Source organism: Trachypithecus francoisi, unplaced genomic scaffold (genome assembly GCF_009764315.1).
Source record: "Trachypithecus francoisi isolate TF-2019V2 unplaced genomic scaffold, Tfra_2.0 Lachesis_group11, whole genome shotgun sequence".
NCBI lineage: Eukaryota > Metazoa > Chordata > Mammalia > Primates > Cercopithecidae > Trachypithecus > Trachypithecus francoisi.
Window position 1 is genome coordinate 121,796,101 of NW_022681456.1, and position 24,197 is coordinate 121,820,297.

The 24,197-nt window shown below is 43.1% G+C and overlaps 2 protein-coding genes across 6 annotated transcripts in view; one reads left to right on the plus strand and one right to left on the minus strand.

The window, feature by feature from the left end:
• PHC1 (polyhomeotic homolog 1) overlaps window positions 1-2,929 on the plus strand; it is a 27,935-nt gene extending 25,006 nt beyond the window's left edge. For 3 of the 4 annotated variants that reach the window (XM_033223377.1, XM_033223381.1, XM_033223378.1), the window contains one exon: window positions 1,216-2,194. In XM_033223377.1, the coding sequence (XP_033079268.1) occupies window positions 1,216-1,370 (155 nt within the window). In that variant the 3' untranslated portion in view covers window positions 1,371-2,194. Of the gene's footprint in view, window positions 1-1,215 lie in introns of all 4 variants that reach the window. The other variant, XM_033223379.1, reaches the window with a different exon arrangement.
• M6PR (mannose-6-phosphate receptor, cation dependent) lies at window positions 2,258-12,515 on the minus strand. Of its 2 annotated transcripts, none has more exons than XM_033223383.1 (7): window positions 11,899-12,515; window positions 8,672-8,851; window positions 7,878-8,044; window positions 5,982-6,091; window positions 5,587-5,717; window positions 4,302-4,428; window positions 2,258-3,830 (listed from the first exon to the last, which is right to left on the minus strand). In XM_033223383.1, exons 2-7 carry the CDS (start codon window positions 8,848-8,850, stop codon window positions 3,708-3,710), a joined length of 837 nt encoding a protein of 278 aa, XP_033079274.1. In that variant the 5' UTR covers window position 8,851; window positions 11,899-12,515; the 3' UTR covers window positions 2,258-3,707. The 2 variants fall into 2 exon arrangements, with proteins under 2 accessions (XP_033079274.1, XP_033079273.1); XM_033223382.1 differs by lacking the exon at window positions 11,899-12,515 and adding an exon at window positions 11,544-11,864.
• Window positions 12,516-24,197: the final 11,682 nt, after the last annotated feature.

Genomic DNA, 24,197 nt, shown 5'->3' on the forward strand with positions numbered 1-24,197 from the left:
ATTAGAAACTAAGTGGCTATTGTTGCCCCACTCTTCAAAGAGGGCTTGTTTGCTAGTCTTTTTTGTTTTTTTTGTTTTTTTTGTTTTTTTTTTGAGACGGAGTCTCGCTCTGCCGCCCAGGCTGGAGTGCAGTGGCCAGATCTCAGCTCACTGCAAGCTCCGCCTCCCTGGGTTCACGCCATTCTCCTGCCTCAGCCTTCCGAGTAGCTGGGACTACAGGGCCCGCCACCTCGCCCGGCTAGTTTTTTGTATTTTTAGTAGAGACGGGGTTTCACCATGTTAGCCAGGATGGTCTTGATCTCCTGACCTCGTGATCCGCCCGTCTCGGCCTCCCAAAGTGCTGGGATTACAGGCTTGAGCCACCGCGCCCGGCTTGTTTGTTTGTTTGTTTTAAACAGAGACAGGGTTTCCCTATGTTGCCCAGGCTGGTCTTGGAGTCCTGGGCTCAAGAGATCCTTCTGCCTTGGCCTCCCAAAGTGCTGGGATTATAGGTGTGAGCCACCGCACTCAGCCTGTGTGCTATTCTTGACAAAGAGTTTTCTCCAGAAATGAAAATCACCCTACCCTTCTTGCTATTTGTCTCAATTCTGGGCCCTTAAACAAAAAGATCACAAAGAATCGTTTTGCCAGTATAAAAGAAAACATGCTTTTTTGTTCTCTCCCTTTCCCCCATCTCCACGCTATTTGAATGAAGTTACTTCTGTGGTTGAACAATTTAGTTGCTTTTCCTTTCTTGATCTTGGACCTTGGCTTTGTTGTTGTTGTTTTGAGACAGTCTTACTCTGTTGCCCAGGCTGGAGTGCTGTGGCATGAATTTTGGCACACTGCAACCTCTGCATCCTGGGCTCAAATGATCCACCTGCCTCAGCTTCCCAAGTAGCTGGGACTATAGGCATGCACCACCATGCCCAGCTAATTTTTATATGTTTATAGAGTCAAGGTTTTGCCATGTTGCCCAGGATGGTCAACTCCTGAGCTCAAGGGATCTGCCTACCCTGGTCTCCCAAAATGCTGGGATTATAGGTGTGAGCCTCTGCCATTTTTTAAATAGCCAGTTCTTTCTAATTTCATTTTCCTTTTAAAGCTTGCCATCTGACTTCGTATTACTGAATTTAGGACAAGTACTTTGGAGTTAATCATTGCTAGACCTGTTTCATTTAGTTTCCCTCCTCCTATCATCTGGCACTACCTACGTGTTCTCACCATTTCTTCTAGGCTGCCAAGAGATTGCGGAGGAATTTCGCTCACAGGAGATTGATGGACAGGCCCTTTTATTACTTAAAGAAGAACATCTTATGAGTGCCATGAACATCAAGCTGGGCCCTGCCCTCAAGATCTGCGCCAAGATAAATGTCCTCAAGGAGACCTAAGGTGGCCCTCTTGCACAAACCAGCCTAAGGCAGACACTCCCCACTGTCCAGGTTATAACCTGTACCAGCAGAGACTTTGCAGGGAAGAGCGAGCTGTTCCAATCATGTAACCTTCTGTAGGGGATTACCAAGACAGGGAAGAGAAGTGCAAGAATTGGTTGCTGGTGCTACATGGCGGCAGCTTTGACATTTTCTCTGGGTTCTACTTTATTTTGTAAAATCTTTACAATTCTCACCATTTCCACCTACCTTAATCCAATCTTTATAAAAGAGGCAGTCTAGAGAACTAGGACTGCTCAGCCTTATCCTGGAATGGAGCATTTAGCCCAGGTCTTAATTCTCCAAGAGGGGTAATACATAGTATGGTAAGGCAAGGAACTGGGTGGAATGTTAGATTGCCTGCCCAATGGGAGAGGTAGGGTTTTTCTAGCTTGTGTGACACAAGTAGCAAAATCTGGTACACCCCCTGCCAGTGTAGATGTGGCTCAGAGTTTTCTCTTTGTTGTCACTCCCTTGTGATTGAATCTTTTCTCCTGGCAGGATCCCCAGCCAGTGTAGAGACTTGATTGGCATCTTTCTTATGCTGCAGGGACTAAAGTATTTGACTGGGGCATATGTGGCTGCTCATTCTTTCTGCATCCCACTGTTCCCCTCCAATTTGTTATTTTGTACCCTAATTTTCAGTTCCAACTCTGCTCTGTCCTATAGCTGTATAAAACCAGAGTGCGTGGGGCTGAGGTCAGGAGTATAAGTACCTGCCTTAGGCACTATTCCTTATACGACAAAAATATTAAATATTTTTTTCCTCAGTAAAAGGATGAAAATTGGTTTCAGTTGTCTTACTCTATTCCAGTCTGCCCACGTTCACACAAATGACTAGGCCAATATGTTTTGTTTGTTTTTTTAATCATTACAAGTTTTTGTACAAAAAGTGATGTTTTTTTTTTTTTTTCATTTTAAAACACCAGGGTGTGGGGGGAGGGATGCAAACAAATAACAAAAAAGATGCTTTTGTAACATTATTTTCCTTGTTTAGAAAGAAAAAATCACTCCAATAGTATTGAAAAGTCCAAAGATGAAATAGTTTCATTTTCTTTTCCTAAGGCTTAAAAAGGCCCCTGCCTATTGATTCCATTCCTCTTTTGTGTCCAGTGGAGCCATGTTACTCTTCAGTGGCCCAGGGGTTCACTATTAAAGATCAGTCCAGGTTTCTGGGCACATGGCCTAAACAGGAAGATGGAAGCATCAGAGGATTAAAAACCTTTCCCCACAGAAATGTGGGCAAGACGACACTTCCCTGAGCCAGCAGAAGGGACAGGTGCAGCAGCAGTCCACACCCAGCGCAGAGGACAGCAGAGCCCTCGGTGTCCCACTTCTGCTTCCATTCCCTTTCCAGAAGATTGAAAAAAAGGTCAAAACCCACATGCCTGTGGAGAAAGTGCGACACATGTTTAGAAATACTGGTATAGGGAACCAGGAGTAAGAAAAGCTTTACCAGCTTTTACTACAAATGGAAGAAAGACATCAGGATCCCACCACTGCAAGGTAAAGTGACTTCCCTTTTCTGGAACCCCTGTGGCACAGGAGTTCCAATCTTCCTTTCCAGTGGACTGGATTTCTGGATAGGCATTTTGGCTGTATGTGGACAGATAAGACCACAATCCATGGCCCAATCCCAGCTATACAGTCACTCCAATTTCCACAAATGATGTGATGGTACCGTATAATCCTGTAAAGGGAAATTTCACATTTTTCCTGTCCTAATCCCAGAGATGGGAGAAGCAAGACTAGAACATCTCCAGGCTCAGACTAAACGAGAGTACTTGGACTGCAACCAAGTAATCACTGCAAAGTAGTTCCAAGCAGCAAGAAATACCAGATTCTCATGGAGACTACTATAGAGTACAGAATAACAACATGAAAGCAATCAAACTTGTATAAATAATGTTTCTTGGCATTTTTTTTTAATTAAAGAAATCCAGTGTCTCAAAAACTTGTGAAAATGTGTTTAAAAAACAAAGGGCCAGTGAGCCTGTCACACCATTTTGCCCATATGCCTGTTGTACCTTCTGATGTCAAGAGACAATGCAAAAGCCTGTTTTCACAGGCCCTATTAAGTCTGACTTACAACTGTACCTCTCTAGAGAAAAAACAGAAAATAAGGAACAAAGCGAAGGCAGTTTTACTAGTGAGAAGATGCAAATCAAAAGCAAACTGGAAAGCAAGAGCAATAGTTAAGGGTGAGATGAGAGACTGGAGTTGAGACTGCTTGAGAAATCTGGCTGTGTAGCTTTGGTTTGGGGGACTGAGGAAGAGGCTGGACATATAAAGTGCAATCTACATTGGTAATAAATGGTCATCCCTTTCTTCTGACTCCTCCCCCAGCTGGTCATCCCCCACACCACGATATGCTGCAGGCACATTCCGAGGTTTAGAACGGCAGACAAAGTCACAGCCATCCTGTAGGGGAGAAAAAAAATAGTAATTTGGAGCATCCAACTTTAGGGTATGAGAAAGTGTACTTACGGTCTAGGAATGTGGCAAGAATTGGTTTTCTACAGGGATAATGAGAAAACCTAAAAGATCTGACAATCAGCCTAAATTCAGTTTGGGACAACAGGAGAAAAAGTTTCTTCTTAGGGCTCACCTTCTTCCCACCCAGGCCCACTTAAAAGCTAAATCAGATTTAGAAGAGCCCACCTGGTCATCAACAGTGTTGCTCTTTCAGCAATTTCTTACCAAGGCCAGAAACGGATGCTATGCCACTTACTACTCTGTACTAGGGCAACCGTCTTGTTTACTGGGACTTTTGTGGTTTTGGCACTCGATGTCCTGTGTCCCAGGAACCCCCTCAGTGTGAGCAAACCAGGATGGTTGGTCACCCAGCCTTGTTTGCAGGCTACAAATTCAACCAGCTGCCCTGTTACTTACTGCTACCAGATTGCCAAGATCCTGCCAGAAGGCTAAGTGAGGAAACTGCTCCATTCCTTTGGCTCCCACCACCAGTCGCTGGTATAGGAACCCCCCAACAACATAAACAGCAACCAGTGACGCAAACCTGTAGAGAAAGAAAGAAATCTATACTTAAAAACTGATAAATAGTAAAACTCAGGATAACCTCTGTATTTATTGTTAGCTGTTTCCTAAGATACATTCCCTGAAAAGGAAAAATGAGTAGTGACACTAAATGAAAAAGGGGGGGCCGGGCGCGGTGGCTCAAGCCTGTAATCCCAGCACTTTGGGAGGCCGAGACGGGCGGATCACGAGGTCAGGAGATTGAGACCATCCTGGCTAACACGGTGAAACCCCGTCTCTACTAAAAAAAAAAAAAAAACAAAACTAGCCGGGCGAGGTGGCGGGCGCCTGTAGTCCCAGCTACTCCGGAGGCTGAGGCAGGAGAATGGCGTAAACCTGGGAGGCGGAGCTTGCAGTGAGCTGAGATCCGGCCACTGCACTCCAGTCCGGGCGACAGAGTGAGACTCCGCCTCAAAAAAAAAAAAAAGGGGGGGGCTGGTAACTCTTAGAAAACCAATTAGAGTGCTGTCAGTCCAAGAGAAACAAAGGCCCAGACAAAATGTGACAGGGTGTGATTCTGACTATGGCCAAGAATAATCACTGTTAAGTATATGATTCCATTTCTCTAAAAGTTCTGATAATCGAATGAAATAATATAAAAATTGCCTAGTCCTCCAGCAGGGGAAAAAAGCACCTCCAAATGCAAATCTATACCGGCAACTAAACATTAAATCTCATTTTAAAAAAACTTGTATAGTCAGTCTTTTTTTTTTTTTTGAGACAGAGTTTTGCCCTTGTTGCCCAGGCTGGAGCACAATAGTGCGACCTCAGCTCACGGCATTCTCCACCTCGCAGGTTCAAGTGATTCTACTGCCTCAGCCTCCCAAGTAGCTGGGATTATAGGCGTCCGCCACCGTGCTGGCTAATTTTGTATTTTTAGTAGAGACAGGGTTTCACCATGTTGGTCAGGCTGATCTCAAACTCCTGACCTTAGGTGATCCGCCTGCCTTGGCTTCCCAAAGTGTTGGGATTACAGGCGTGAGCCACTGTGACCTGGCAGAATTATTTTATAGCCAGAGGATTTAAAAAGTCATCCCCATCAATTACAGTATAATATACACACGTACAATTTGTACCACCATATAGTTACTGATCTTAAAAACAAAAGGAAAGAAGGTCTGTCCTGATAAGGCATACTCACGTGACAAGTAAGATAGAACCCACACTGAGGTGGGAGACCTCTGGGGAACAGGCCAGGCTGCTATCCATCTCAAAGAGGTAGAAACAATCTTGGACTTTGCCCCGCTCCTCAGACACAGGGTTAAAATTGTCCTGATGATGAGATGGCATAATACATTTAGGTGGTAAAGTGTTTTGACTCCTATGCAACAAAATAAAAAACCCCAAAATACCTGCTCCTTCCTAGTTCAGCAGCCTATTTTCCATGGAAGATGCGTGTGTGACAGAGAGAGAAACTGAGCTGCTAGTATTCTAATGTCCATTCCAATGTATTGTGTCCCCTCTGGATATTCTCCCCCACCTCACGTCAGTCCTTTCAATCTCCTCCCTCGGCTTATACAACCCAGGGTGCCTCACCGCTAGGGTGTGTCGATTGCAGGAGATCATCACCACTGCACGACGCTGCTCCTTGCCACAGTGGTTGTCATATTCATCACCCCCTTTATAGATCAGCATGATCCAGTTACCTGAGGAGGGACAAGGAAAATGGAGCTATGGCGTGGGGGAAAAGCAGAGACAGATCTGGGTGGTATGGCAGAGTGGAATTGAGTAATTCATTGCAATTGGTTATAAGTAAACAACCCTCATCAGTATGAACTCAGTATACCAGAAATGCCAAGCTAAACTTGTTTGCTTACAAAGACTTGTGTTCCCTTAAGAATCAGATATTCATTTAAGAATAATCTTAATTTTTAACATTAAAGGTAGGCAGCTGACAATGCAAAACCAATTATGATCCATACCTTAACACTGATTCATTTTCTGAATACCTTCTAAAAGCAAAAAAAGAGGTTCCATACAATTGCTGAGCAGCAGGGGTAAGCCCATCTAAGATTTCAACTTAGCCCCAGATAAATTCAAAGTGGATATTTAAGATTGGAATGCCTATCTCCTCTTTAGTATTTACTGTGTTCAGTTATTTTGCAAAATATCATTTGATTCAATAATTGTGAGGTGAATGCTCCTCGTTTTGCATATGAGAAAAAGTCAAAAGGTGATATGACTTTCCAGTCACAGGATTAGGAAATAGGAAGAGAACCTAGTCACATGACCCCTAGCCCCAAATCCTTTTGTTTTTTTTTTATTGTATTATTTACCAGGAGTAAATAGCTACCCTGTATAACTTAGTTATTTATCTGTATGGGAGGAAATTGGACCATAGGTGCTTACGTGGTCCTCTCCAGCAATGACTTTGAAGAAATATCACCACCATAGCACAAAAGTCAGTGGGTAAAGTTTTGCAGACTGAGTAGTTTGCAAAAAAAGTTTGAGCTCTTAAGGCCAGGCGCGGTGGCTCAAGCCTGTAATCCCAGCACTTTGGGAGGCCGAGACGGGCGGATCACAAGGTCAGGAGAGTGAGACCATCCTGGCTAACATGGTGAAACCCCGTCTCTACTAAAAAAAATACAAAAAACTAGCTGGGCGTGGTGGCGGGCGCCTGTAGTCCCAGCTACTCGAGAGGCTGAGGCAGGAGAATGGCGTAAACCTGGGAGGTGGAGCTTGCAGTGAGCTGAGATCCAGCCACTGCACTCCAGCCTGGGCGACAGAGCAAGACTCCGCCTCAAAAAAAAAAAAAGTTTGAGCTCTTACAATTTAACTGGTCAACTTTTGATTAATTTGATGAAAAGTGGTGGTGGTTGGTATTTTTAAGTCTAGTGTGAAACTCATTGAAAGTATTTGGGTGAATAAAAGAACTCTAGGCTATAGAATTCTGGCTAGAGTTGGCTGGGAGCGGTGGTTCATGCCTGTAATCCCAGCACCCTGGGAAGCCGAGGTGGGCAGATCACGAGGTCAAGAGATCAAGACCATCGTGGCCAACATTGTGAAACCCCGTCTCTGCTAAATATACAAAAATTAGCTGGGCGTGATGGCACACACCTGTAGTCCCAGCTACTCAGGAGACTGAGGCTGGAGAATTGCTTGAACCCAGGAGGCTGAGGTTGCAGATCGTGCCACTGCACTCCAGGCTGGGTGACAGAGAGAGACTCCATCTCAAAACAACAACAAAAAATTCTGGCTAGAGTTTTCATTTTGCATAAGTTTTCCACTAATTTTAATGCACAATTGTCCTGAGCTGTGACTTACAGAGGAGCTGTGGAATAAGGCATCCTGTGGTATATTATAGTCTCAGGTGTGCCGAACCACACGTATGATATACCGAAGAGACTGGAAAGGGCCAAGACATACAGGATTGTCAGAGGGATTGGTTGGGATCAATTGGTCAATCAACAGTAGGAAGGGGAGTTTTCTTACTTCCGTTGAAGATGTGAGTCTCGTTGAGTCTCCCTACCACTGTCTCCTTCCCATTACTTTTGTTGATTTGCACCAGGCCTGCCCCAGAAGTGTGGTTGCCAGCTTCCCGGCACACCCTGAAGATGTAGATGTATGTGTCTGCACCCTGGCCCACAGTGCTCTCAAAGCTGTAAAGAGAAGTGGGAAGAAAGAAGAGGAGAGTTACCAGCTATCAGCCTCAAGAATAACAGCATCCCTTTCCTTTAATTAAAACAAAACAACATGCTCGATTTACTTGAGGTCATGGCTGAGTGAATATTTGTTTAATTTTAAGATATTCATAACCTTGACAGACCATCCTTATTGCTGATGATGAATTATTAAAATACACCACCCAAGACAGCTCAATATTCTAGTTATTTTTAGAATGCCTGTTAGTAACCATGTTCCAATGAGTAAGGGCCCAAGTTCAGGGGATAGTCTCTTTTCTTAGGGACGAACTTCAGATTTGTATCACTGAAGATCCCTGACACTTACAATGATGTGTCAGCCTAAATATGTTTATCCGATATTTCTAAAGTCCTATTATATGCAGGTATCAAATAATGCTTAAATTTCTACAAGCTGGTCTCTTGGATCCAGTCTTGGAAGTAGCTACTCTTCTGTGAAAGATGAGAAAACTGCACACGGCAACTAAAAGCTGGGCTGACAATTTGCTCTGTATCATAAAAGAGAGCACGTTATCAAATAAAATCAGTAAGAAAAGACCTTAAGATAAATATTTTCTCAAGCTCTTTAAGGTTCTTCTCATTTACCTTTTATTAAACAGTGGTTTCAGCCTCTTCACTAGCGCCAATTCTTTCTCTGACTCTTTACCCTTTTCTCCTACCAAGTCGCAAGTTTTTTCTTCTGCCTGCCAGGATTCTCTCACTGCCACAGCCAGGAGTAACAGCAGTAGGAGTCCAGTCCTCCAGCAGCTGTAGAAAGGGAACATCCTTTGGGAGAGAGTGTGTGTTGGGGAGGGCAGGTAGGATCAGGAGAGGGGGAAAGAAACAAAGCGTATGAATGTGTAATAAATGGATGGTATTTTGACTATCCAGAAAGTACATGATTCTCTGGCACATACAACACATGGTACATTTTAATATCTCTAACAAGAGCACCTGCAGCAGAAAACTCATTTATATTTAACTTTTAGTCTAATGTATAGGTGAGTCTTTCAGAACAAACTACAAGGTTGAGAAGAGGGAAATGAAGAAAACTTAAAAGAGAATGATGACAGCTTGGGCGGAGCCATCCTTGCCTCTTTACTGTTTGATGGCTTGATGAAGTCTTTTGAAACCTCTTCGGCCTCTACAGGTCACAAGTCTCAAGGGTTTCTAGACTTCCAATAAGTACAGTTGTCTTTTACGCTACAAATCAATGACAACAAAGTGGGAATCATCCAAGCCATTTTACAACTGAGTAAATTCAATTCACCTGCTGCTTGTACTGCTCTAGGAATGAAAACACACAGCTGTCTTTCCCAAACTTACTAGGTTGGTGCAAAGGTAACTGTGGTTTTGGCAAAAAAAAAAAAAACCCCACCAAAACTTAACATTTTGTTTTCTCTAATCCATCCTCATATCCAGGACAGACTGATTTACCCTTGCAAAACACTTCACTCTGATATCTCAGGCCATCGCTACTTGTTTATTCCAACAGTATCACGGGCAGTTTCCTGATTTAACTCTTCTAAACTTTTCTCACTTACAATAAAACGCTGCAAATCTGGGCTTTGGTATGAATATTCTTTAAAGTTCTCTAGTTCTTTTTCATGCTGGTCCACTTACTCCACCGCATTTTTGAAATATAAAACTTGAAACAGGCAGAATTTTCATGGGCACTAATGAGTTTAAAGATGGGAAAATGGAAGCTCCAACCTTGACCCTGAATGCACTTTCCCCATTTCCCTAAACAAAGTAACATCTGACCTTCTATTTCCCACACCCCACTAAAGCAGCAAATTCTGGGAAATTGTCTACCTGACTTCCTGCATCCCAAACATCAATTCACTACTGTAATATTATGGTAGTTGCCATGGAATAATCATAGCTGGACACATTTAATGCACTGAAACCACACAACAGCAGGAAACAATAGACTACTGCCTTGGGCCAGGTGCTGTTCAAAGCACTTAACATATATTAAATAACTAATTAATCCTCACAACCTTATGAGTAAATACAATTATTGTTGCTATTTTACCAATAAGAAAACTGAGACACAACTAGTGGAGTTAGCCAGAGAGTCTGGCTCCAGAGTTCATGGTCTGTCACTACATGTATATTTCCACTATGTGCATAATAACTTTTTGGAGATGAAAGTAGGCAACCAAAACTGGGGGTTCTTTTTTTTCCTACTAAGAAGTGAAGGGGAAGTGATTCCTCACAGATGACTGAATAGGTGGTGAAATAAAGAACTTAGACTTCCAACTCCCACCTTCCCTAAGTTAACCCACTGCTCAACACACAACTTGACCAGCTGACTCACTAAAAAGAAATAGGAGGCTCCTTTTTCTGGACTGACTTAGCCTGCCATTTTCCTTTACAGTCTCTCAGGACCTAATTAAAAACTCACAGTTGTTGATTTCTTTTCCTAAATTAGAACAAGGAATCTCACAGAATTAGGAAGGAATGAAAAGTTAAACACCTCAGCCATTAGCTGAGTTGAACTATCTTTTATTTGCTTATTATCCAAAAAGTTAGGATAATAAATTGATACTGTATTCTTCTTTCCTGCTTAAGGCTTGGCTTTAAATTTAAGCTGCTTCTCTTTGATTCAGTGGCATATGCGCTAAACGTTTTACCTAGATTATGTTCATTAATCTTCACAACCCAGAAAAATAGGTATAATTTTTCATACTTTAAAATGAGAAAACTGATGCTTTACAGAATTAGTTGTTAAATTACTTGCTGTACATTACACAGATATTACATGTGTGTGAAGTTACTGGGGCAATTTAGACGATTCGTGGCATAAAGATAACTGCTGGAAAACTTAGAAACATAGGAGTGCAACAATCAGGCAGAGAACGAAATAGAAGGGTTGGGTAGTCCCCTTTTAATATGCTACAATTAGATTCTCAAGGTACAAGAGTTTGTCTATATACTTTGGAAATAAGGAGCAGGATTTTATGATCTTGAAAAATCTCTTTCAATTTTCTTATTCTCTAACGACACATCTATTTCATTTGGCAATGCTAAAAATTATCCTTTATTAGGGTGGCCAATGACTAAGCCAGCAATTGGGAAGCAGCTTACACCACTGGAGCTCTGTAGCACTCACTTCCCCATCTGGTAAGACAGCCATGGCCATTTTTCCAGTGGAATTTCTACTGTCTTCCCGCTGGCTCCTTTCTGACGTAGCAGTCCTTTTCCCTTTTTCTCCAGCAGCCTACATTTTTAGAAAAGCAGCCCCAGTTGGCTAAAAGGCCTAATGCTTGAAGAACTCAAGAGAGAAGGAGCCTCAGAGAAGTAGCGGCTTTGTCCCAAGAGCGGAAGCTCGCCACAACGAGGAACACATGATAATCCGTACATCAGCCACTCTTATCCATATCACAGTCGCATCCCCCTCAAACCTCTCCCAGGGTGCTAGAAATTCTAGCTCTGTCCAGTGTCCCGACTTTCCAAGTGCTTGGAGCCATACCTTCTCCAAACGATGCCACTTGACCTCCCACCATGATGCAGGCCAAAATTCCTCCTACAAATAAATCCACGAACACCTCCAACGGACTCCATACTCGGGGTTATCTTCCTTTCCCTGCTTTCCAGTATCATAAGTCCCCTCTCTGGTTTTGGAAGTCCTTTCTCCCTCACACCTTTCGGAACTCCGTGACTCTCCGCCCTTACGCCTCCGCCCCTATTCTACTCTTAGGGCTCCTCAGCCAGATCTTTGGCTAGAACCATGGTCAAGGGAGCCATTGCGATTCCGGCTCCTGTCATAGACGCTTATGTGTGAGCGCACCCCAGCCCGCCTCCTCCTCCACGCCCCTCACACTCACGTGTCGCGGGGAACTGGAGCAGCCAAAGCTCAGAATCCCCCGTGAATACCCGTCTGGGGATGGGAGACGGGGCCAGCTAGGGGCCGGCCGCAGACCCCGGTCCCAGAGCTAGTTTCAGAGGCCAGCGTTCCCCCTAGCGCCTGGATGTGCCCCACTCCGGGAACCGGAAACAGGAAGCACCAAGAGGCCGCTGGGCAACCGCTCCTCCCACCAGACCCCGCGGCATGTGACCAAAGAACCATTTCGCCCCTTTCCCCTTCCCGGTCTCCCTGATAATCTTAAACTCTGATTGGCCTGTATTCTGGGATTTTAGCTCCGCCCTCGTTCCATCAGCTCCAATCACTATCGAGGTTGTCTAGTTTCGCCTTTTCTGGTTGCCTTTCTTCCAACAGGGTCCCAAAGTCCCGCTTCCAGGGCCTCTCGGCTTGCGCGCCCCGGTCACGCGGGGTCACGCGCCGGACCGCTCCCGTGTAGGGTCCGAGTGAAGCGCGAGGGGCAGGTGGCGGAAGCGGAAGTTACGCAGGCAGCTCGCCCTCGGGCTCGGCGGGAGTTGTAGTTCTCACGCTGGGTCTCCTCGAGCGCTGTCCTAGATCGTTCGCCGCCCGAGAGGGACGCTGTTCCGCCGCGTGCAAGCTTCAAGTCTCGACTCCACTGTCGACCCCTAGACGAGAGTAGTGCAGCGACGGGGCCATGTGCGTCCTGGCTTTCTTAACGACATCGCTCCTATGTATTTCCTTTTCCCAGTTGAGTACCTTGGGGTGAATTATTATTGTTACTGTTACCTCTGTCGTTCCTTACTGCCTCGTGGTATTTTACTTGATAAGCATGCTCTGCAACCACCTCTGTTCGCCAGAGGTTACTTGTGCAAAGTAGGAAGAAACGAGCAACACGATGGTAATCCTTGTGCCTTTGCTAAGATCTTTAGCAGGTTCCTCGTGTCTTATTAGCCACTTGTTGAAGTCCTGCTCGTTCTTAAACTCTGTTCAAACGTTATTTCTCCTGTAACTTCCTGCATTCACTCTCTTCAGAATTAACCATTTCTTCCTGTGGACCCCCGCTTGTGGCTTGTACCTGGCTTTGGCATGTTTTCATTCGGCTTCCACTCTTAGGTTGCTTTTATGTGTGGCTCTACGCAGATGCCTGGATTTTTTATTCTTACCCCTCTCATTAGAACTACTACAGTGTTTTGAGTCTAATACTAATGAAAGAGAACGGATGCATATCTCGGTGGTGCGCGGCACTTTTGTAAGTGCTTTAAACGATAGTTAATTCACTTGGTCTTCACACTAACCTTATGAGGAAGTATGTTATCCCAAGTTTACAGATGAGTAAATTAAAGCAGATAGAAGCTAAGTAACAACGTGGGTCCCACAGCTATTAAGTTATGGAGCCAGTATTTAAATAGTCTCCATAATCAATGCTCTCAAGCACTACGCTGTACCTACTCTATGCCATTCTGCATCATTTCTTCGTTTATTAGTAACACATTCAGTTCAGGCTAGGTAGTAATCATATCTGGGTTGGATGTTGCCCCCCAAAAAAAAATAAAATTGAAATTTTTTTCTTTCTGAAAATAAAAGGAATTTGTGATCAGGTAACACAGAAAACAATGAAACAAAAATACATAAACTCACCAGGAGGGTGTGTATTTCCTTCATGAATATATGTTGTTTCCTTTTTTCGAAAATTTAATGTATCAGTCTCACACTGTGGCTCATGCCCGTAATCCCAGCACTTTGGGATTCCGAGGCAGGAGGATCACTTGAGGTCAGGAATTCAAGACTAGTCTGGGCAACATAGTGAGACCCCTTCTCTTAAAAAAAAAAAAATTAGCTGGATGTGATGGTGCACAGCTGTAGTCCCAGCTGCTTGGGAGCCTGAGGCTGGAAGATTGCTTGAGCCTGGGAGTTGGAGGCTGGGAGTTAGAGCTATGATCCTGCCACTACCCTCCAGCCTTGGTGAAAGAGTGAGAACCTATCTCAAAAATATATGTATGTATCAAATATTTTTCCATACCCTTAACTTCACAAATAAACTTTTTAATAGCATAATATTTAGTTCTATGCATTGCTACTTAACCAATGACATTAATGTGGAGCATTTTAGTTATTTCTACAGACTCGCTTTTATCAAGTAACTCGACACAGCTTTACTACGCAATTACTATGTGCCAAAACTACATAATATATAATATAGGTCTTGGGGATACAGCAGAGAAGACAGACAAAAATCCCTGTTACAATCCATTCTAGAACTGATGTTCCTTTGTTGGTTAATTCAAGTTTTGATTTCAGAAATCTTGCCTCTTGGTGACTGCCTAGAGTAGCATTGGGCTGGAGAGGAGGAAGTGTTCATGTTAGAAATGGGGAATGGGCCAGAAATGCAATTGAGTAGCTTGACTAACTTGTCTGCTGTCAGTGGAAGCAGGGGTAGTTTCCCTTTCCAACCACAGGCAAACAACCTGGGTCACTTCCTTGCTTCTCAGACCTCAGTGCCCTTTCTGGGTGCTTTCTGTGTTAGAATTCTCATCCCTGGGAACTGAGCTCAAGGTTCTTGCTGGGGCAAAAATCGAAATGAGCAGGGTTTTTGTTGTTGTTGTTTGCATTTCTGGCCTGCCTCCTTTCTAGCCTCATTATTAACCAGCACACTCCCCACAATAAACCTACACCCACACTACCTTCTCCCACACAAGGTAAATTGTTCACTTTGTTTAGAAAGAAGTTTTGGGATTGTTGTCCTGAATCAAATGGGAAGGATGCCTCCTGTTCCATATAATCATAAGAGAGGAAGGTAACTAATGGTCCTAGAACCTCAGCTTCCCGAGTAGCTGGGACCACAGGTGCAATCCACCATGCCCAGCTAATTTTTGTATTTTTTGTAGAGACAGGGTCTCACGTTTTTACCCAGGCTTATCTTGAACTCCTAAACTCAAATAATCTGCCTTCCTCAGCCTCCCAAAGTGCTGGGATTACAGGTGTGAGCCACTGAGCCCGGCTCAGATACTTTTCAAAATGATCATGTTTACCATATTTTAAGGACTAAATATAGTTTTTGGTAACTTTCAATTTTAATATAATTTATCATTTATAGAGAAGATGCAAGGATAGTACAAAGAACTCTGCCACACACTTTACCTAAATTCATCTCTTTCCCCTCCATATACATTAGTTTATTTTGAACAAGTTGAGAGTAAACTTCCATTACCACTAAATATGTCAGTGTGTATTTCCTAGAAGCAAGGACATCCTCTTATCAAAATCAGGAACTACAGTATTAATACAATATCATCAAATCCATAGTCTGTATTCAAAATTTTATCACGTGTTTCAGTAGATGCTCTGTATAATTACTTCCCATTTCCCAACAATCACAGGAGCCAAGCCAGAGTCACACATTGTAATTAGTTGTCATTGATCTTAATGAAATTTTGATAGGTACTGGCTACTTGTTTTGTAGAATGTCGTTCATTTTGGTTTTGTCTGATATATCTGATGTAGGATTTTTCTCAGTCACTTTGCCAATCAAGGACCCCTCCATAGCTAGTGACACCACCCCCCACCCCCAGGCCTCACTTGACCCACTGCCTGTGTTATAGTTTGTACCTGCGTTCGGTAGTTCCTGAGCTCTTGTCCCACATCCAAGAAGAATGAGGATATGCTGACAATTTGAAGGATGAGAAGGATGGAGAAGAATTTTATTGAGTGATGGAACAGCTCTCAGTGGAGAGAGGATGCTGTAGGTGGAGGTGGTCCCCCACCCCTGCAGTCAAGTGGTTTCTCACCCAGTGTGGCTGGATCTGGGCTTTTATGGATTCAGAACGGGAAGTGTGTGCTGATTGGTTTGTGAGTATGCAAAAAAAAATTGAAGTGAAGACACCACTCAAAGGTGGGCACAACAGTGTAGAAAACCAATTAGGGAAAGGGTAGGTCTATGTAAAATGGGTGAAAGGTGGGATCAATCAGAGAAAAACGTGCCAAATGGGAAGACAGGTTCTTTTTTTTTTTTTTTTTTTGAGGCGGAGTCTCGCTCGAAGACAGGTTCTTAATCCGGTCCATGGATTTGACTTGTAGCTTGGCTTTCAGGCTTTAAACTGTCTTCAGCTTGGAGAGGGGGTTTCACTGGGGATCTGCCTAGCCTTTTGTCTGCCTCCTGCCACTATCATTTCCTCATGATTATATTTAAGTGTGCATTTTTTTTGGATAGAAATGCAAGAGAAGTGATATGTTTTTATATCAATCAGGGTCCATTCAGAAACAGATATCATATTGGTGATTTTAACAGGAAAAATTTAAAGAATTGTTTTCTAGTAAAAGATGATCAGTTACTAAAAGAGGACTCTATGATACAGAAGAATCAGCTACAAAAAGGAGCTGTTATTTCTAGGGATGAAGAAGAGTTAATAAAGGAGTTACTTAAGTTAAAGGAAATGCTCCCTTCCCCAACTGCAAGATTAGAGATTCAGATCTCTGAGGGAAGGGTGTGTTTCCTACCACAGGAACATGCAACCCACCCACTGATGAGGCTGAGAAGTTGCTGGAGGGTGTGGGCCTCTGTTGAGCAGCCAGTGGGAATCTGTTAATGGTGGCTTCTTTATGCTTTTGACATGTCCATATCATTTGTTGAGGAATTCTTTACTTTCAGGCACATAAGGTGTTCCATGTTTGTCTTGTAGCCTTCAGCACGAACGGACCTGGAGGACATCATGCTGAGTGAAAAAAGCCACACGTAGAAAGAAAAATACGATATGATATCTGTTGTATGTAGAGTCTTAAAAACAAAAAGCACCATAGAAACAGAGTAAGAGGATGGTTACCCGGGCGGGGTAGGGGAAATGGGAAGATATAGGTCAAAAGGTACAAAGTTGCATTTAGATTCTAATGTGTAATATGAGGACTGTGGTTAATATTGTGTTGTATACTGGTACTTTGCCAGGAGAGTAGATTTGAGGTACTCTTACCACCAAAAATAAATAAATAAAGGAAACTACATGAGATGATGAATATATTACTTTGCTTGACTGTAGTAATCACTTCACTATGTATATGTATATCAATCAAAATATCTTGTAGGCCTCACATGTATATTTTAGGAAAGTTTTATGGTTCTCTTACCCTTATCCTAGAATCAGTCATCTCACCGAGGGGTCCTGGTTCTTTTAGTGGAAAATGGTATTGAGAAACCAAGATGTGATTATGAGTTGTGTTTGTTGCTACTTGTGTGTCGCTGCTTCAGTGTCAGTAGACAGAGCTAGGAAATTGTATATTTCCAAGAGTGAACCAAGTTCCCATTATATTCATTGTATGTATACATTTATTCACATATAAGAAAACACAGGAAGTGATTTTTTAACTGATAACTGGTTTTTTAACTATACGATGTGTGAAGCTAGCCTACTAGTAAGAGTTCCATATTTGTTTAAAGTTCTGTTTCTCTTGTTAAGGCAAAATATATAAATCATGAAATGTACAACTCTTAAGGATACAATTCAATTAATTTCTACAAATGCATCATAACTGTTCCCCCTCTGTAATAAAAAAAATTTAGAAGATTTTCATCATCCAAGAAAATTTCCTCATGCTCCTTTCCAGTCATTTTCTCCTAGTCCTAGAGGCAACTATTGCTCTGATTTTTTTTTTTTTTTTTTTGAGATAGAGTCTCTGTCACTCAGGCTGGATGGAGTGTGATGGTGCAAACATGGCTCACTGCAGCCTCAACCAGCCAGGCTCAAATGATCCTCCCAGTTAGCCTGTGGAATAGCTGGGACCACAGGAGTGTGCCACCATGCTAGGATAATTTTTTAATGTTTTGTAGAGATGAGGTTTCCTTATTTTGCCCAAGCTGGTCTTGAATTCCTGGGTTCAAGTAATCTTTCCATCTCAGCCTCCTGAAGTACTGAGATTACAGGCATGAGCCACCAAGCCTGGTCTTTTGAATTTTTCTTTTTTTTTAAATTATAGATTAATTTTGCCTATTTTAGGACTTAGTATAAATGGACAGATACTGATAGTGGTGGGAAGCAGACAAATTCCTAGGCAGATTCGGGTGGGTCCCTGGTGAAAACCGACCTTCGAGTCAAAGACAGTCTGAAACCTGAAAACTCACCTGCCAGTTCTGGGTAGAATCCAAGACCCAAGTGAGAACTCCTGCAATGCCTTTTAGCCAGTCAAATGGTACTTTTTCCAGGCTGCCTATGGACCAATCAGCACACACTCCTCATTCTGAGCTCATAAAAACTCCCAGACTCAGCTACACAGTGGGACTACCCACCTTTGGGTCCCCTCTCTGCTGAGAGCTGTTCTGTTGCTCAATAAACGCCCTCTCTGCTTTGGTCACTCTGCAGTTGTCAGTGTAACCTCATTCTTCTTGGACGCAGGACAAGAACTCAGGACCTGTCGAACAGTGAGTGCAAAAGAAGCTGCAAAACTGTAGCCCTCGTGCTCATTCCTGGCACCAGGTGGCCACCCCACATTATGGGAAGTGGTGGTGGGGCCAGGCCACCACCAGGAGCCGCAGGCTGGTGGGACTGAACAAGCTGGGACATGCCCCGTTCAGCAAAGCTTGTGGACGGCAGGAATGAATGAACTATAACACAAATGAACTGAGACTCCTGTGGGGTGCAGACCTTGGGATTCCCCGAGCCAGAGCTGTAACATGCTGTGACACCCCCCACCACATTTTTTTTTCTTTTTATTTTGAGACAGAGTCCCACTCTATCACCCAGGCTGGAGTGCAGTGGTGTGATCGTGGCTCACTGCAACCTCTGCCTCCCAGGTTCAAGTGATTCTCCTGCCTCAGCCTCCTGAGTAATTGAGATTACACGTTCCTGCCACCACATCCGGCTAATTTTTTTGTATTTTTAGTAGATACAGGGTTTCGTCATGTTGGCCCAGCTGGTCTCGAACTCCTGACCTCAAGTGATTCTCCCACCTCAGGCTCCCAAAGTGTGGGGATTACAGGCATGAGCCACTGCACCTGGCCTTTGAAATCCCACAGTTGCTGGTGTGTCTGAGTTTTTTGGGCGCCACTGTGTTCCCTTCATTCATACGCCAGTGCCCAAGGCAGAAGCTGCTTGCAGTATACCTGATCCAGCCACAGCTTCACATGAAGCTGGTGCCTGGAGGTGATGCCCTGCTGTAGCAGCTAGCATGCATAGCTTGCCCTTGGTGGGTGTGAGATCTGGGCCAGTAGTGCTAGCCAAGAACCAAGCACAGCCTGCCAAGCCCAGTGGGTGGAGCCAGCCTAGTGGTCATGAGTGAATTTTTTTTTTTAATCATACTTTAAGTTCTAGGGTACATGTGCACAACGTGCAGGTTTGTTACATATGTACACATGTGCCATGTTGGTGTGCTGCACCCATTAACTTGTCATTTACATTAGGTATATCTCCTAATGCTATCCTTCTCCCCTCCCCACAATAGGACCCAGTGTGTGATGTTCCCCTTCCTGTGTCCAAGTGATCTCATTGTTCAGTTCCCACCTATGAGTGAGAACATGCGGTATTTGGTTTTCTGTTCTTGTGATAGTTTGTTGAGAATGACGGTTTCCAGCTGCATCCATGTCCCTACAAAGGACACGAACTCATCCTTTTTTATGGCTGCATAGTATTCCATGGTGTATATGTGCCACATTTTCTTAATCCAGTCTGTCACTGATGGACATTTGGGTTGATTCCAAGTCTTTGCTGTTGTGAATACGAGTGAATCTTGATCTTGAGCAGGGGCCCCCCGGCCATGGAGGTCTCTGGCTGTGGAGCAACACCAAAAAATACTGTGTCAATAGCATGTTCCTTTTGCATTTGTTTGATTTCTTTCACTGTAGTATCTGTGAAATTGTGTGTATCAGTAGTAGGTTTTGTTTTGTGTTTTGGTGGGGTAGTATTACATTTTATGAATACAGTAGTCCTCCCTCCTCCTCAGGGGACATGTTCCAAGGCCCCTGGTGTGGACAGCATCTAACCCAGTTGCCTTCAATGAGAATATGTTTCTGTTCATATCTTCCACCCACAAATTTAATGCCTTTTCCATCTTAACTAAGCACTTATCATGGTCCATGGCAGTAACTTTTGCAGTTTGAGTTGCAACAGCAAAACTAGCACATGTTTCTTTTCCCTTCTTCACAATTTAACAGATAGAGGATTTATTCTTACCATAGAATATATATATATATATATTTTTTTTTTAGTAAGTTAAGAAACTTCACCTTTTTATTTGAAGGAAGCACTTTACACTTCTCTTTGGCATGTCTGCATAACCAGCATTACTACTCTTGCGCTTTGTGGACATTATTTAGTACAATAAGAGTTACTTGCACTGCTATACTGTGGCAGTCAATCTGATAACTGAGAGGGACGCTAATGGGCAGGGAGTGTCCACAGCATGTTTCCACTGGACAAAGGGGTGGTTCATGTCCCAGGTAAGATGGAGCAGGAGAGTGCGAGATTTTATCACAGTACTCAGAACATGCAATTTAAAACGTATAAGTAGTTTATTTCTGAAATTTTTCATCTGGTATTTTCAGACCTTGGCTGACCATTGGTAACTGAAGTTGTAGAAAGCAAAACTGCAGATAAGGGTGGCGAACTATTGTATTTTTCATCTTATTCATTCCTCTTTTGATGGGCATTTGGGTTGTATCTGTATTTTCTTCTAAGAAGCCTTATAGTTTTATGTTTATGTCTGTAATTTATTTTAAAAATTTTTAGAGACAGGCTGTTTTTGCTATAGTGCCCAGGCTGGTCTCAAACTCTTGGCCTCAAGCGATTCTCCCAACATGGCCTCCCAAAGTGTTGGGATTACAAGCATGAACCAGGGTGCCTGGCCTATGATCTATTTTGAATTAGTTTTTGTGTATGGTTGAGGTGGGACTGAGGTTCCTTTTTTTCACCATATGGATATATAATGACTTCCTATAACATTATTTGACTATTTTTTCCTCCCTTAATTGCTTCAGAGCTTTGTTGAGAATCAATTGATTGTATAAATGTAGTTCTATTTCTGGACTTAATTCTGTTTAATTGATATCTTTATTATTATGCTAATAACACACTCCTGATTCTTCTAGTTTTATATTAAGTCTTGAAGAAAGGTATTATAAGTCTTTCTTGTCTTTTCAAGATTGTTTTGGCTATTCTAGGTCCTTTGCAACTCCATATACACTTGAAAAGCAACCTATTAATTTCTGTTAGAAAATCCTGCTGGGGCGAGGCATAGTGGCTCACACATGTAATCTCAGTGCTTTGGGAGGTTGAGCTGGGAGGATCACTTGGGCTCAGGAGTTCAAACCAGCTTGGGCAACATGGCGAGACTCTGTCTCTACAAAAAAACCTAAAAATTAGCTGAGTGTGATGGCGTGTGCCTACAGTCCCAGCTGCCTGGGAGGCTCAAGTGGGAGGATTGCTTGAGCCCAGGAGGTCAAGGCTTCAGAGAACCGTGGTCTCCAGCCTGGGCAACAGAGTGATACCTTGTATCAAAAAAAAAAAAAAAAAAAAAAGAAGAAAAAGAAAAAAATCCTGCTGGGGTTACAATTGGGGTTGATATGAATCTGTAGATAAATTTGGGGAAAATTGACGTCTTAATGTTGAATCTTATAATTCATGAATGTGAAACCACCTTTGCAGAACTATAAGTAATGAGAGAAGTCTAATATGGTTGACTCCATCTTGCTTCTAACCTCTCAGGTTAAATTGTTTTTTTGTTCATTCTAATGTGGGGGCCAAGATAACTGTAAGAGGAATTTAGTTTACAGTTTAGTTTACAGTTAAAGCCACACATTCATAAGACAAAGTTAAAATTATGGTAGGGGCTTGAACTTTGCTAAAGAATAGGCATAGTTGAATAGTGACCCGCCACTGCTTAGCTTGTTTTTGTTGTATAAGTTGCTTACTGCCCCAGAGTCATGTATCTGGGGTCGCAGGATTTAGAGCTTCTCCAACTACTCCTATAGGTCATATTACTATTGTAAAACCTAAAGAACTGGTCTTTGAGACATTTTTCAGATTTAGCATTTCAGGAGACCAAGAGGTGCCACTTGGTCCTCAGACCCCTTCCCAGGAAATGACCTGCCTTGCCTGCGTGAGTACAGTTTTAGACACCCCTGCAATTTCATCCCCAGCCAATCAGTTGTTTCAATTCTCCAGCCCCCTGCCTGCCAAAGTAGTAGTTAAAAAACCCAAGCCCCTTGTGGGGATAGGTTTGAAAAGTGTCTTGTCGTTCTCCTCACTTGGCTGGCCCTGCAATTATTAAACTCTTTGCTGCAACACCTGCTATTCTCATTGTTTTTTTCAGGGTGGCAGGCCAGAAGAACCCCTCGGGCTATGATAAATAGGGTACAACTCTATTTTTGTAAGCCTTAATTTTTTTCAGCAGTTTTACACTTTTCAGCTTGGAGGACTTACATGTCTTTTGTTACATTTGTTCTGAAGTACTTTATTTTTTGATGCTTTTATAAATGAAATTATCATGAAAAATTTATTTCATGAATGTTTTACTGGTAGTATGTAGAAACACAATTGGTTTTTGTATTTGTAACTGTATTCTGTTACCTTGCTACTTATTCTGGCAGTTGCTTTTTACACTTGATCTTAGCCAAAAGGCCGAGAAGCGATGGCAGTTGCTTTTTAGATTTGTTAGGATTTTATATAGAGACAGTAAATTTATCTGCTAGTTTAATATCTATTTTCAGACTTCTGGATTCTGTTCATGATGGTATAACTGGGACTGGATTTATTCTTCCATCTTAAACAACTGGCAGACTGGGAAAACATATGAAACAATGGCTTTTTGATATTGGACAACAGATAACACAAGACAGCTATTCCTGAGAGGAGGGGAATAAGTTAGGTGAGCCCCACAATTCCCACTGCTTAATGCATGGGGAGACTATCCACGGTGCAGTGCAGGAAGGGGGAACCCAAACAGAGCCTGGAAGTTTCACTGAGCTTCAGAGGGAGAGTGTATGGAGTTTGAGAAGACTAAAGCAGCTCAGATTTGTGGGTCAGAGTAGCAGAGAAAAGAGAGATGCACAAAGAGTGAGCTCTAGAGGAATCTTCTCAAACCTTTGGTTGAGTTCTGAGCTGAACCACTTCAAAGCAGTAGGCAGAACAACTCCTAGATCTCACACAGGGCTACAAATAGTGTTTTCACCTGCCAGAGTGGAACGATGTTCTCAATATATGGGATTTTTCAGTAAAGTTCTGAGAAGACTTTTCACTCCCTTGCGTGTTCAAATTTGTTCTAGACTTATATAAAGCCCTGTTGTTTGTTTGACTATTTTATTTATTTATTTATATATTTATGGTTATGGGGCCTTGCTATGTTACCCAGGCTGGAGTACAGTGGTGTGATCATAGCTCACTGTAGCCTTGACCTTCCAGGTTTAAGTGATCCTCCCATACCAGCCTCCTGGGTAGCTGGTACCACAGGCACGCATCACCACACCCAAATAACTAAAAAATTGGTTTTTTGTAGAGAAAGGGTCTCCCTGTGTTGCCTAGGCTGGTTGTGAACTTCTGGGCTTAAGTGATGCTCCTGCCTTGGCTTTCCAAGATGCTGGTGTGTCTGGAATTGGTGGGTTGTAGGTCTCACTGACTTCAAGAATGAAGCCGCACACCCTCGCGGTGTTACAGTTCTTAAAGATGGTGTCCCCGGAGTTTGTTCCTTCAGAGGTTCAGATGTGTCTGGAGCTTCTTCCTTTTGGTGGGTTCGTGGTCTTGCTGGCTTCAGGAGTGAAGCTGCGGACTCTGGCGGTGAGTGTTACAGGTCTTAAAGGCAGCGCGTCTGGAGTTTCTTCTTCCTGGTGGGTTTGTGGTCTCGCTGGCTTCAGGAGTGAAGTTGCAGACCTTTGGGTGAGTGTTATAGCTCATAAAGACAGCGTGGACCCAAAGAGTGAACAGCAGCAAGATTTATTGCAAAGAGCAAAAAAACAAGGATTCCAAAGTATGGAAGAGGACCCAAGCCGGTTGCCTCTGGTTGGCTCCAGCAGCCTGCTTTTATTCCCTTATCTGACCCCACCCACACCCTGCTGATTGGTCCATTTTACAGAGCGCTGCTTGGTCCACTTTACAGAGAGCTGATTGGACCGTTTTGACAGAATGCTGATTGGTGCGTTTACAATCCTTGAGCTAGACACAGAGTGCTAGACATAAAAGTTCTCCAAGTCCCCACTAGGTTAACTAGATACAGAGTACCAATTGGTGTATTTATAAACCTAGAGCTAGACACAGAGTACTGATTGGTGTATTTACAAACCCTGAGCTAGACACAGAGTGCTGATTGGTGCGTTTACAATCCTTGAGCTAGACA

Excerpts from the sequence above, each read along its gene's own strand:
- M6PR (XM_033223382.1), bottom strand. The coding sequence starts at position 11,674 with ATGATACTGGAAAGCAGGGAAAGGAAGATAACCCCGAGTATGGAGTCC. Across the intron at positions 8,045-8,671 it reads AAACCACTGTTTAATAAAAG|CTTTGAGAGCACTGTGGGCC; the intron begins GTAAATGAGAAG and ends TTCTCTTTACAG. Across the intron at positions 6,092-7,877 it reads GACTCACATCTTCAACGGAA|GTAACTGGATCATGCTGATC; the intron begins GTAAGAAAACTC and ends GTCCCTCCTCAG.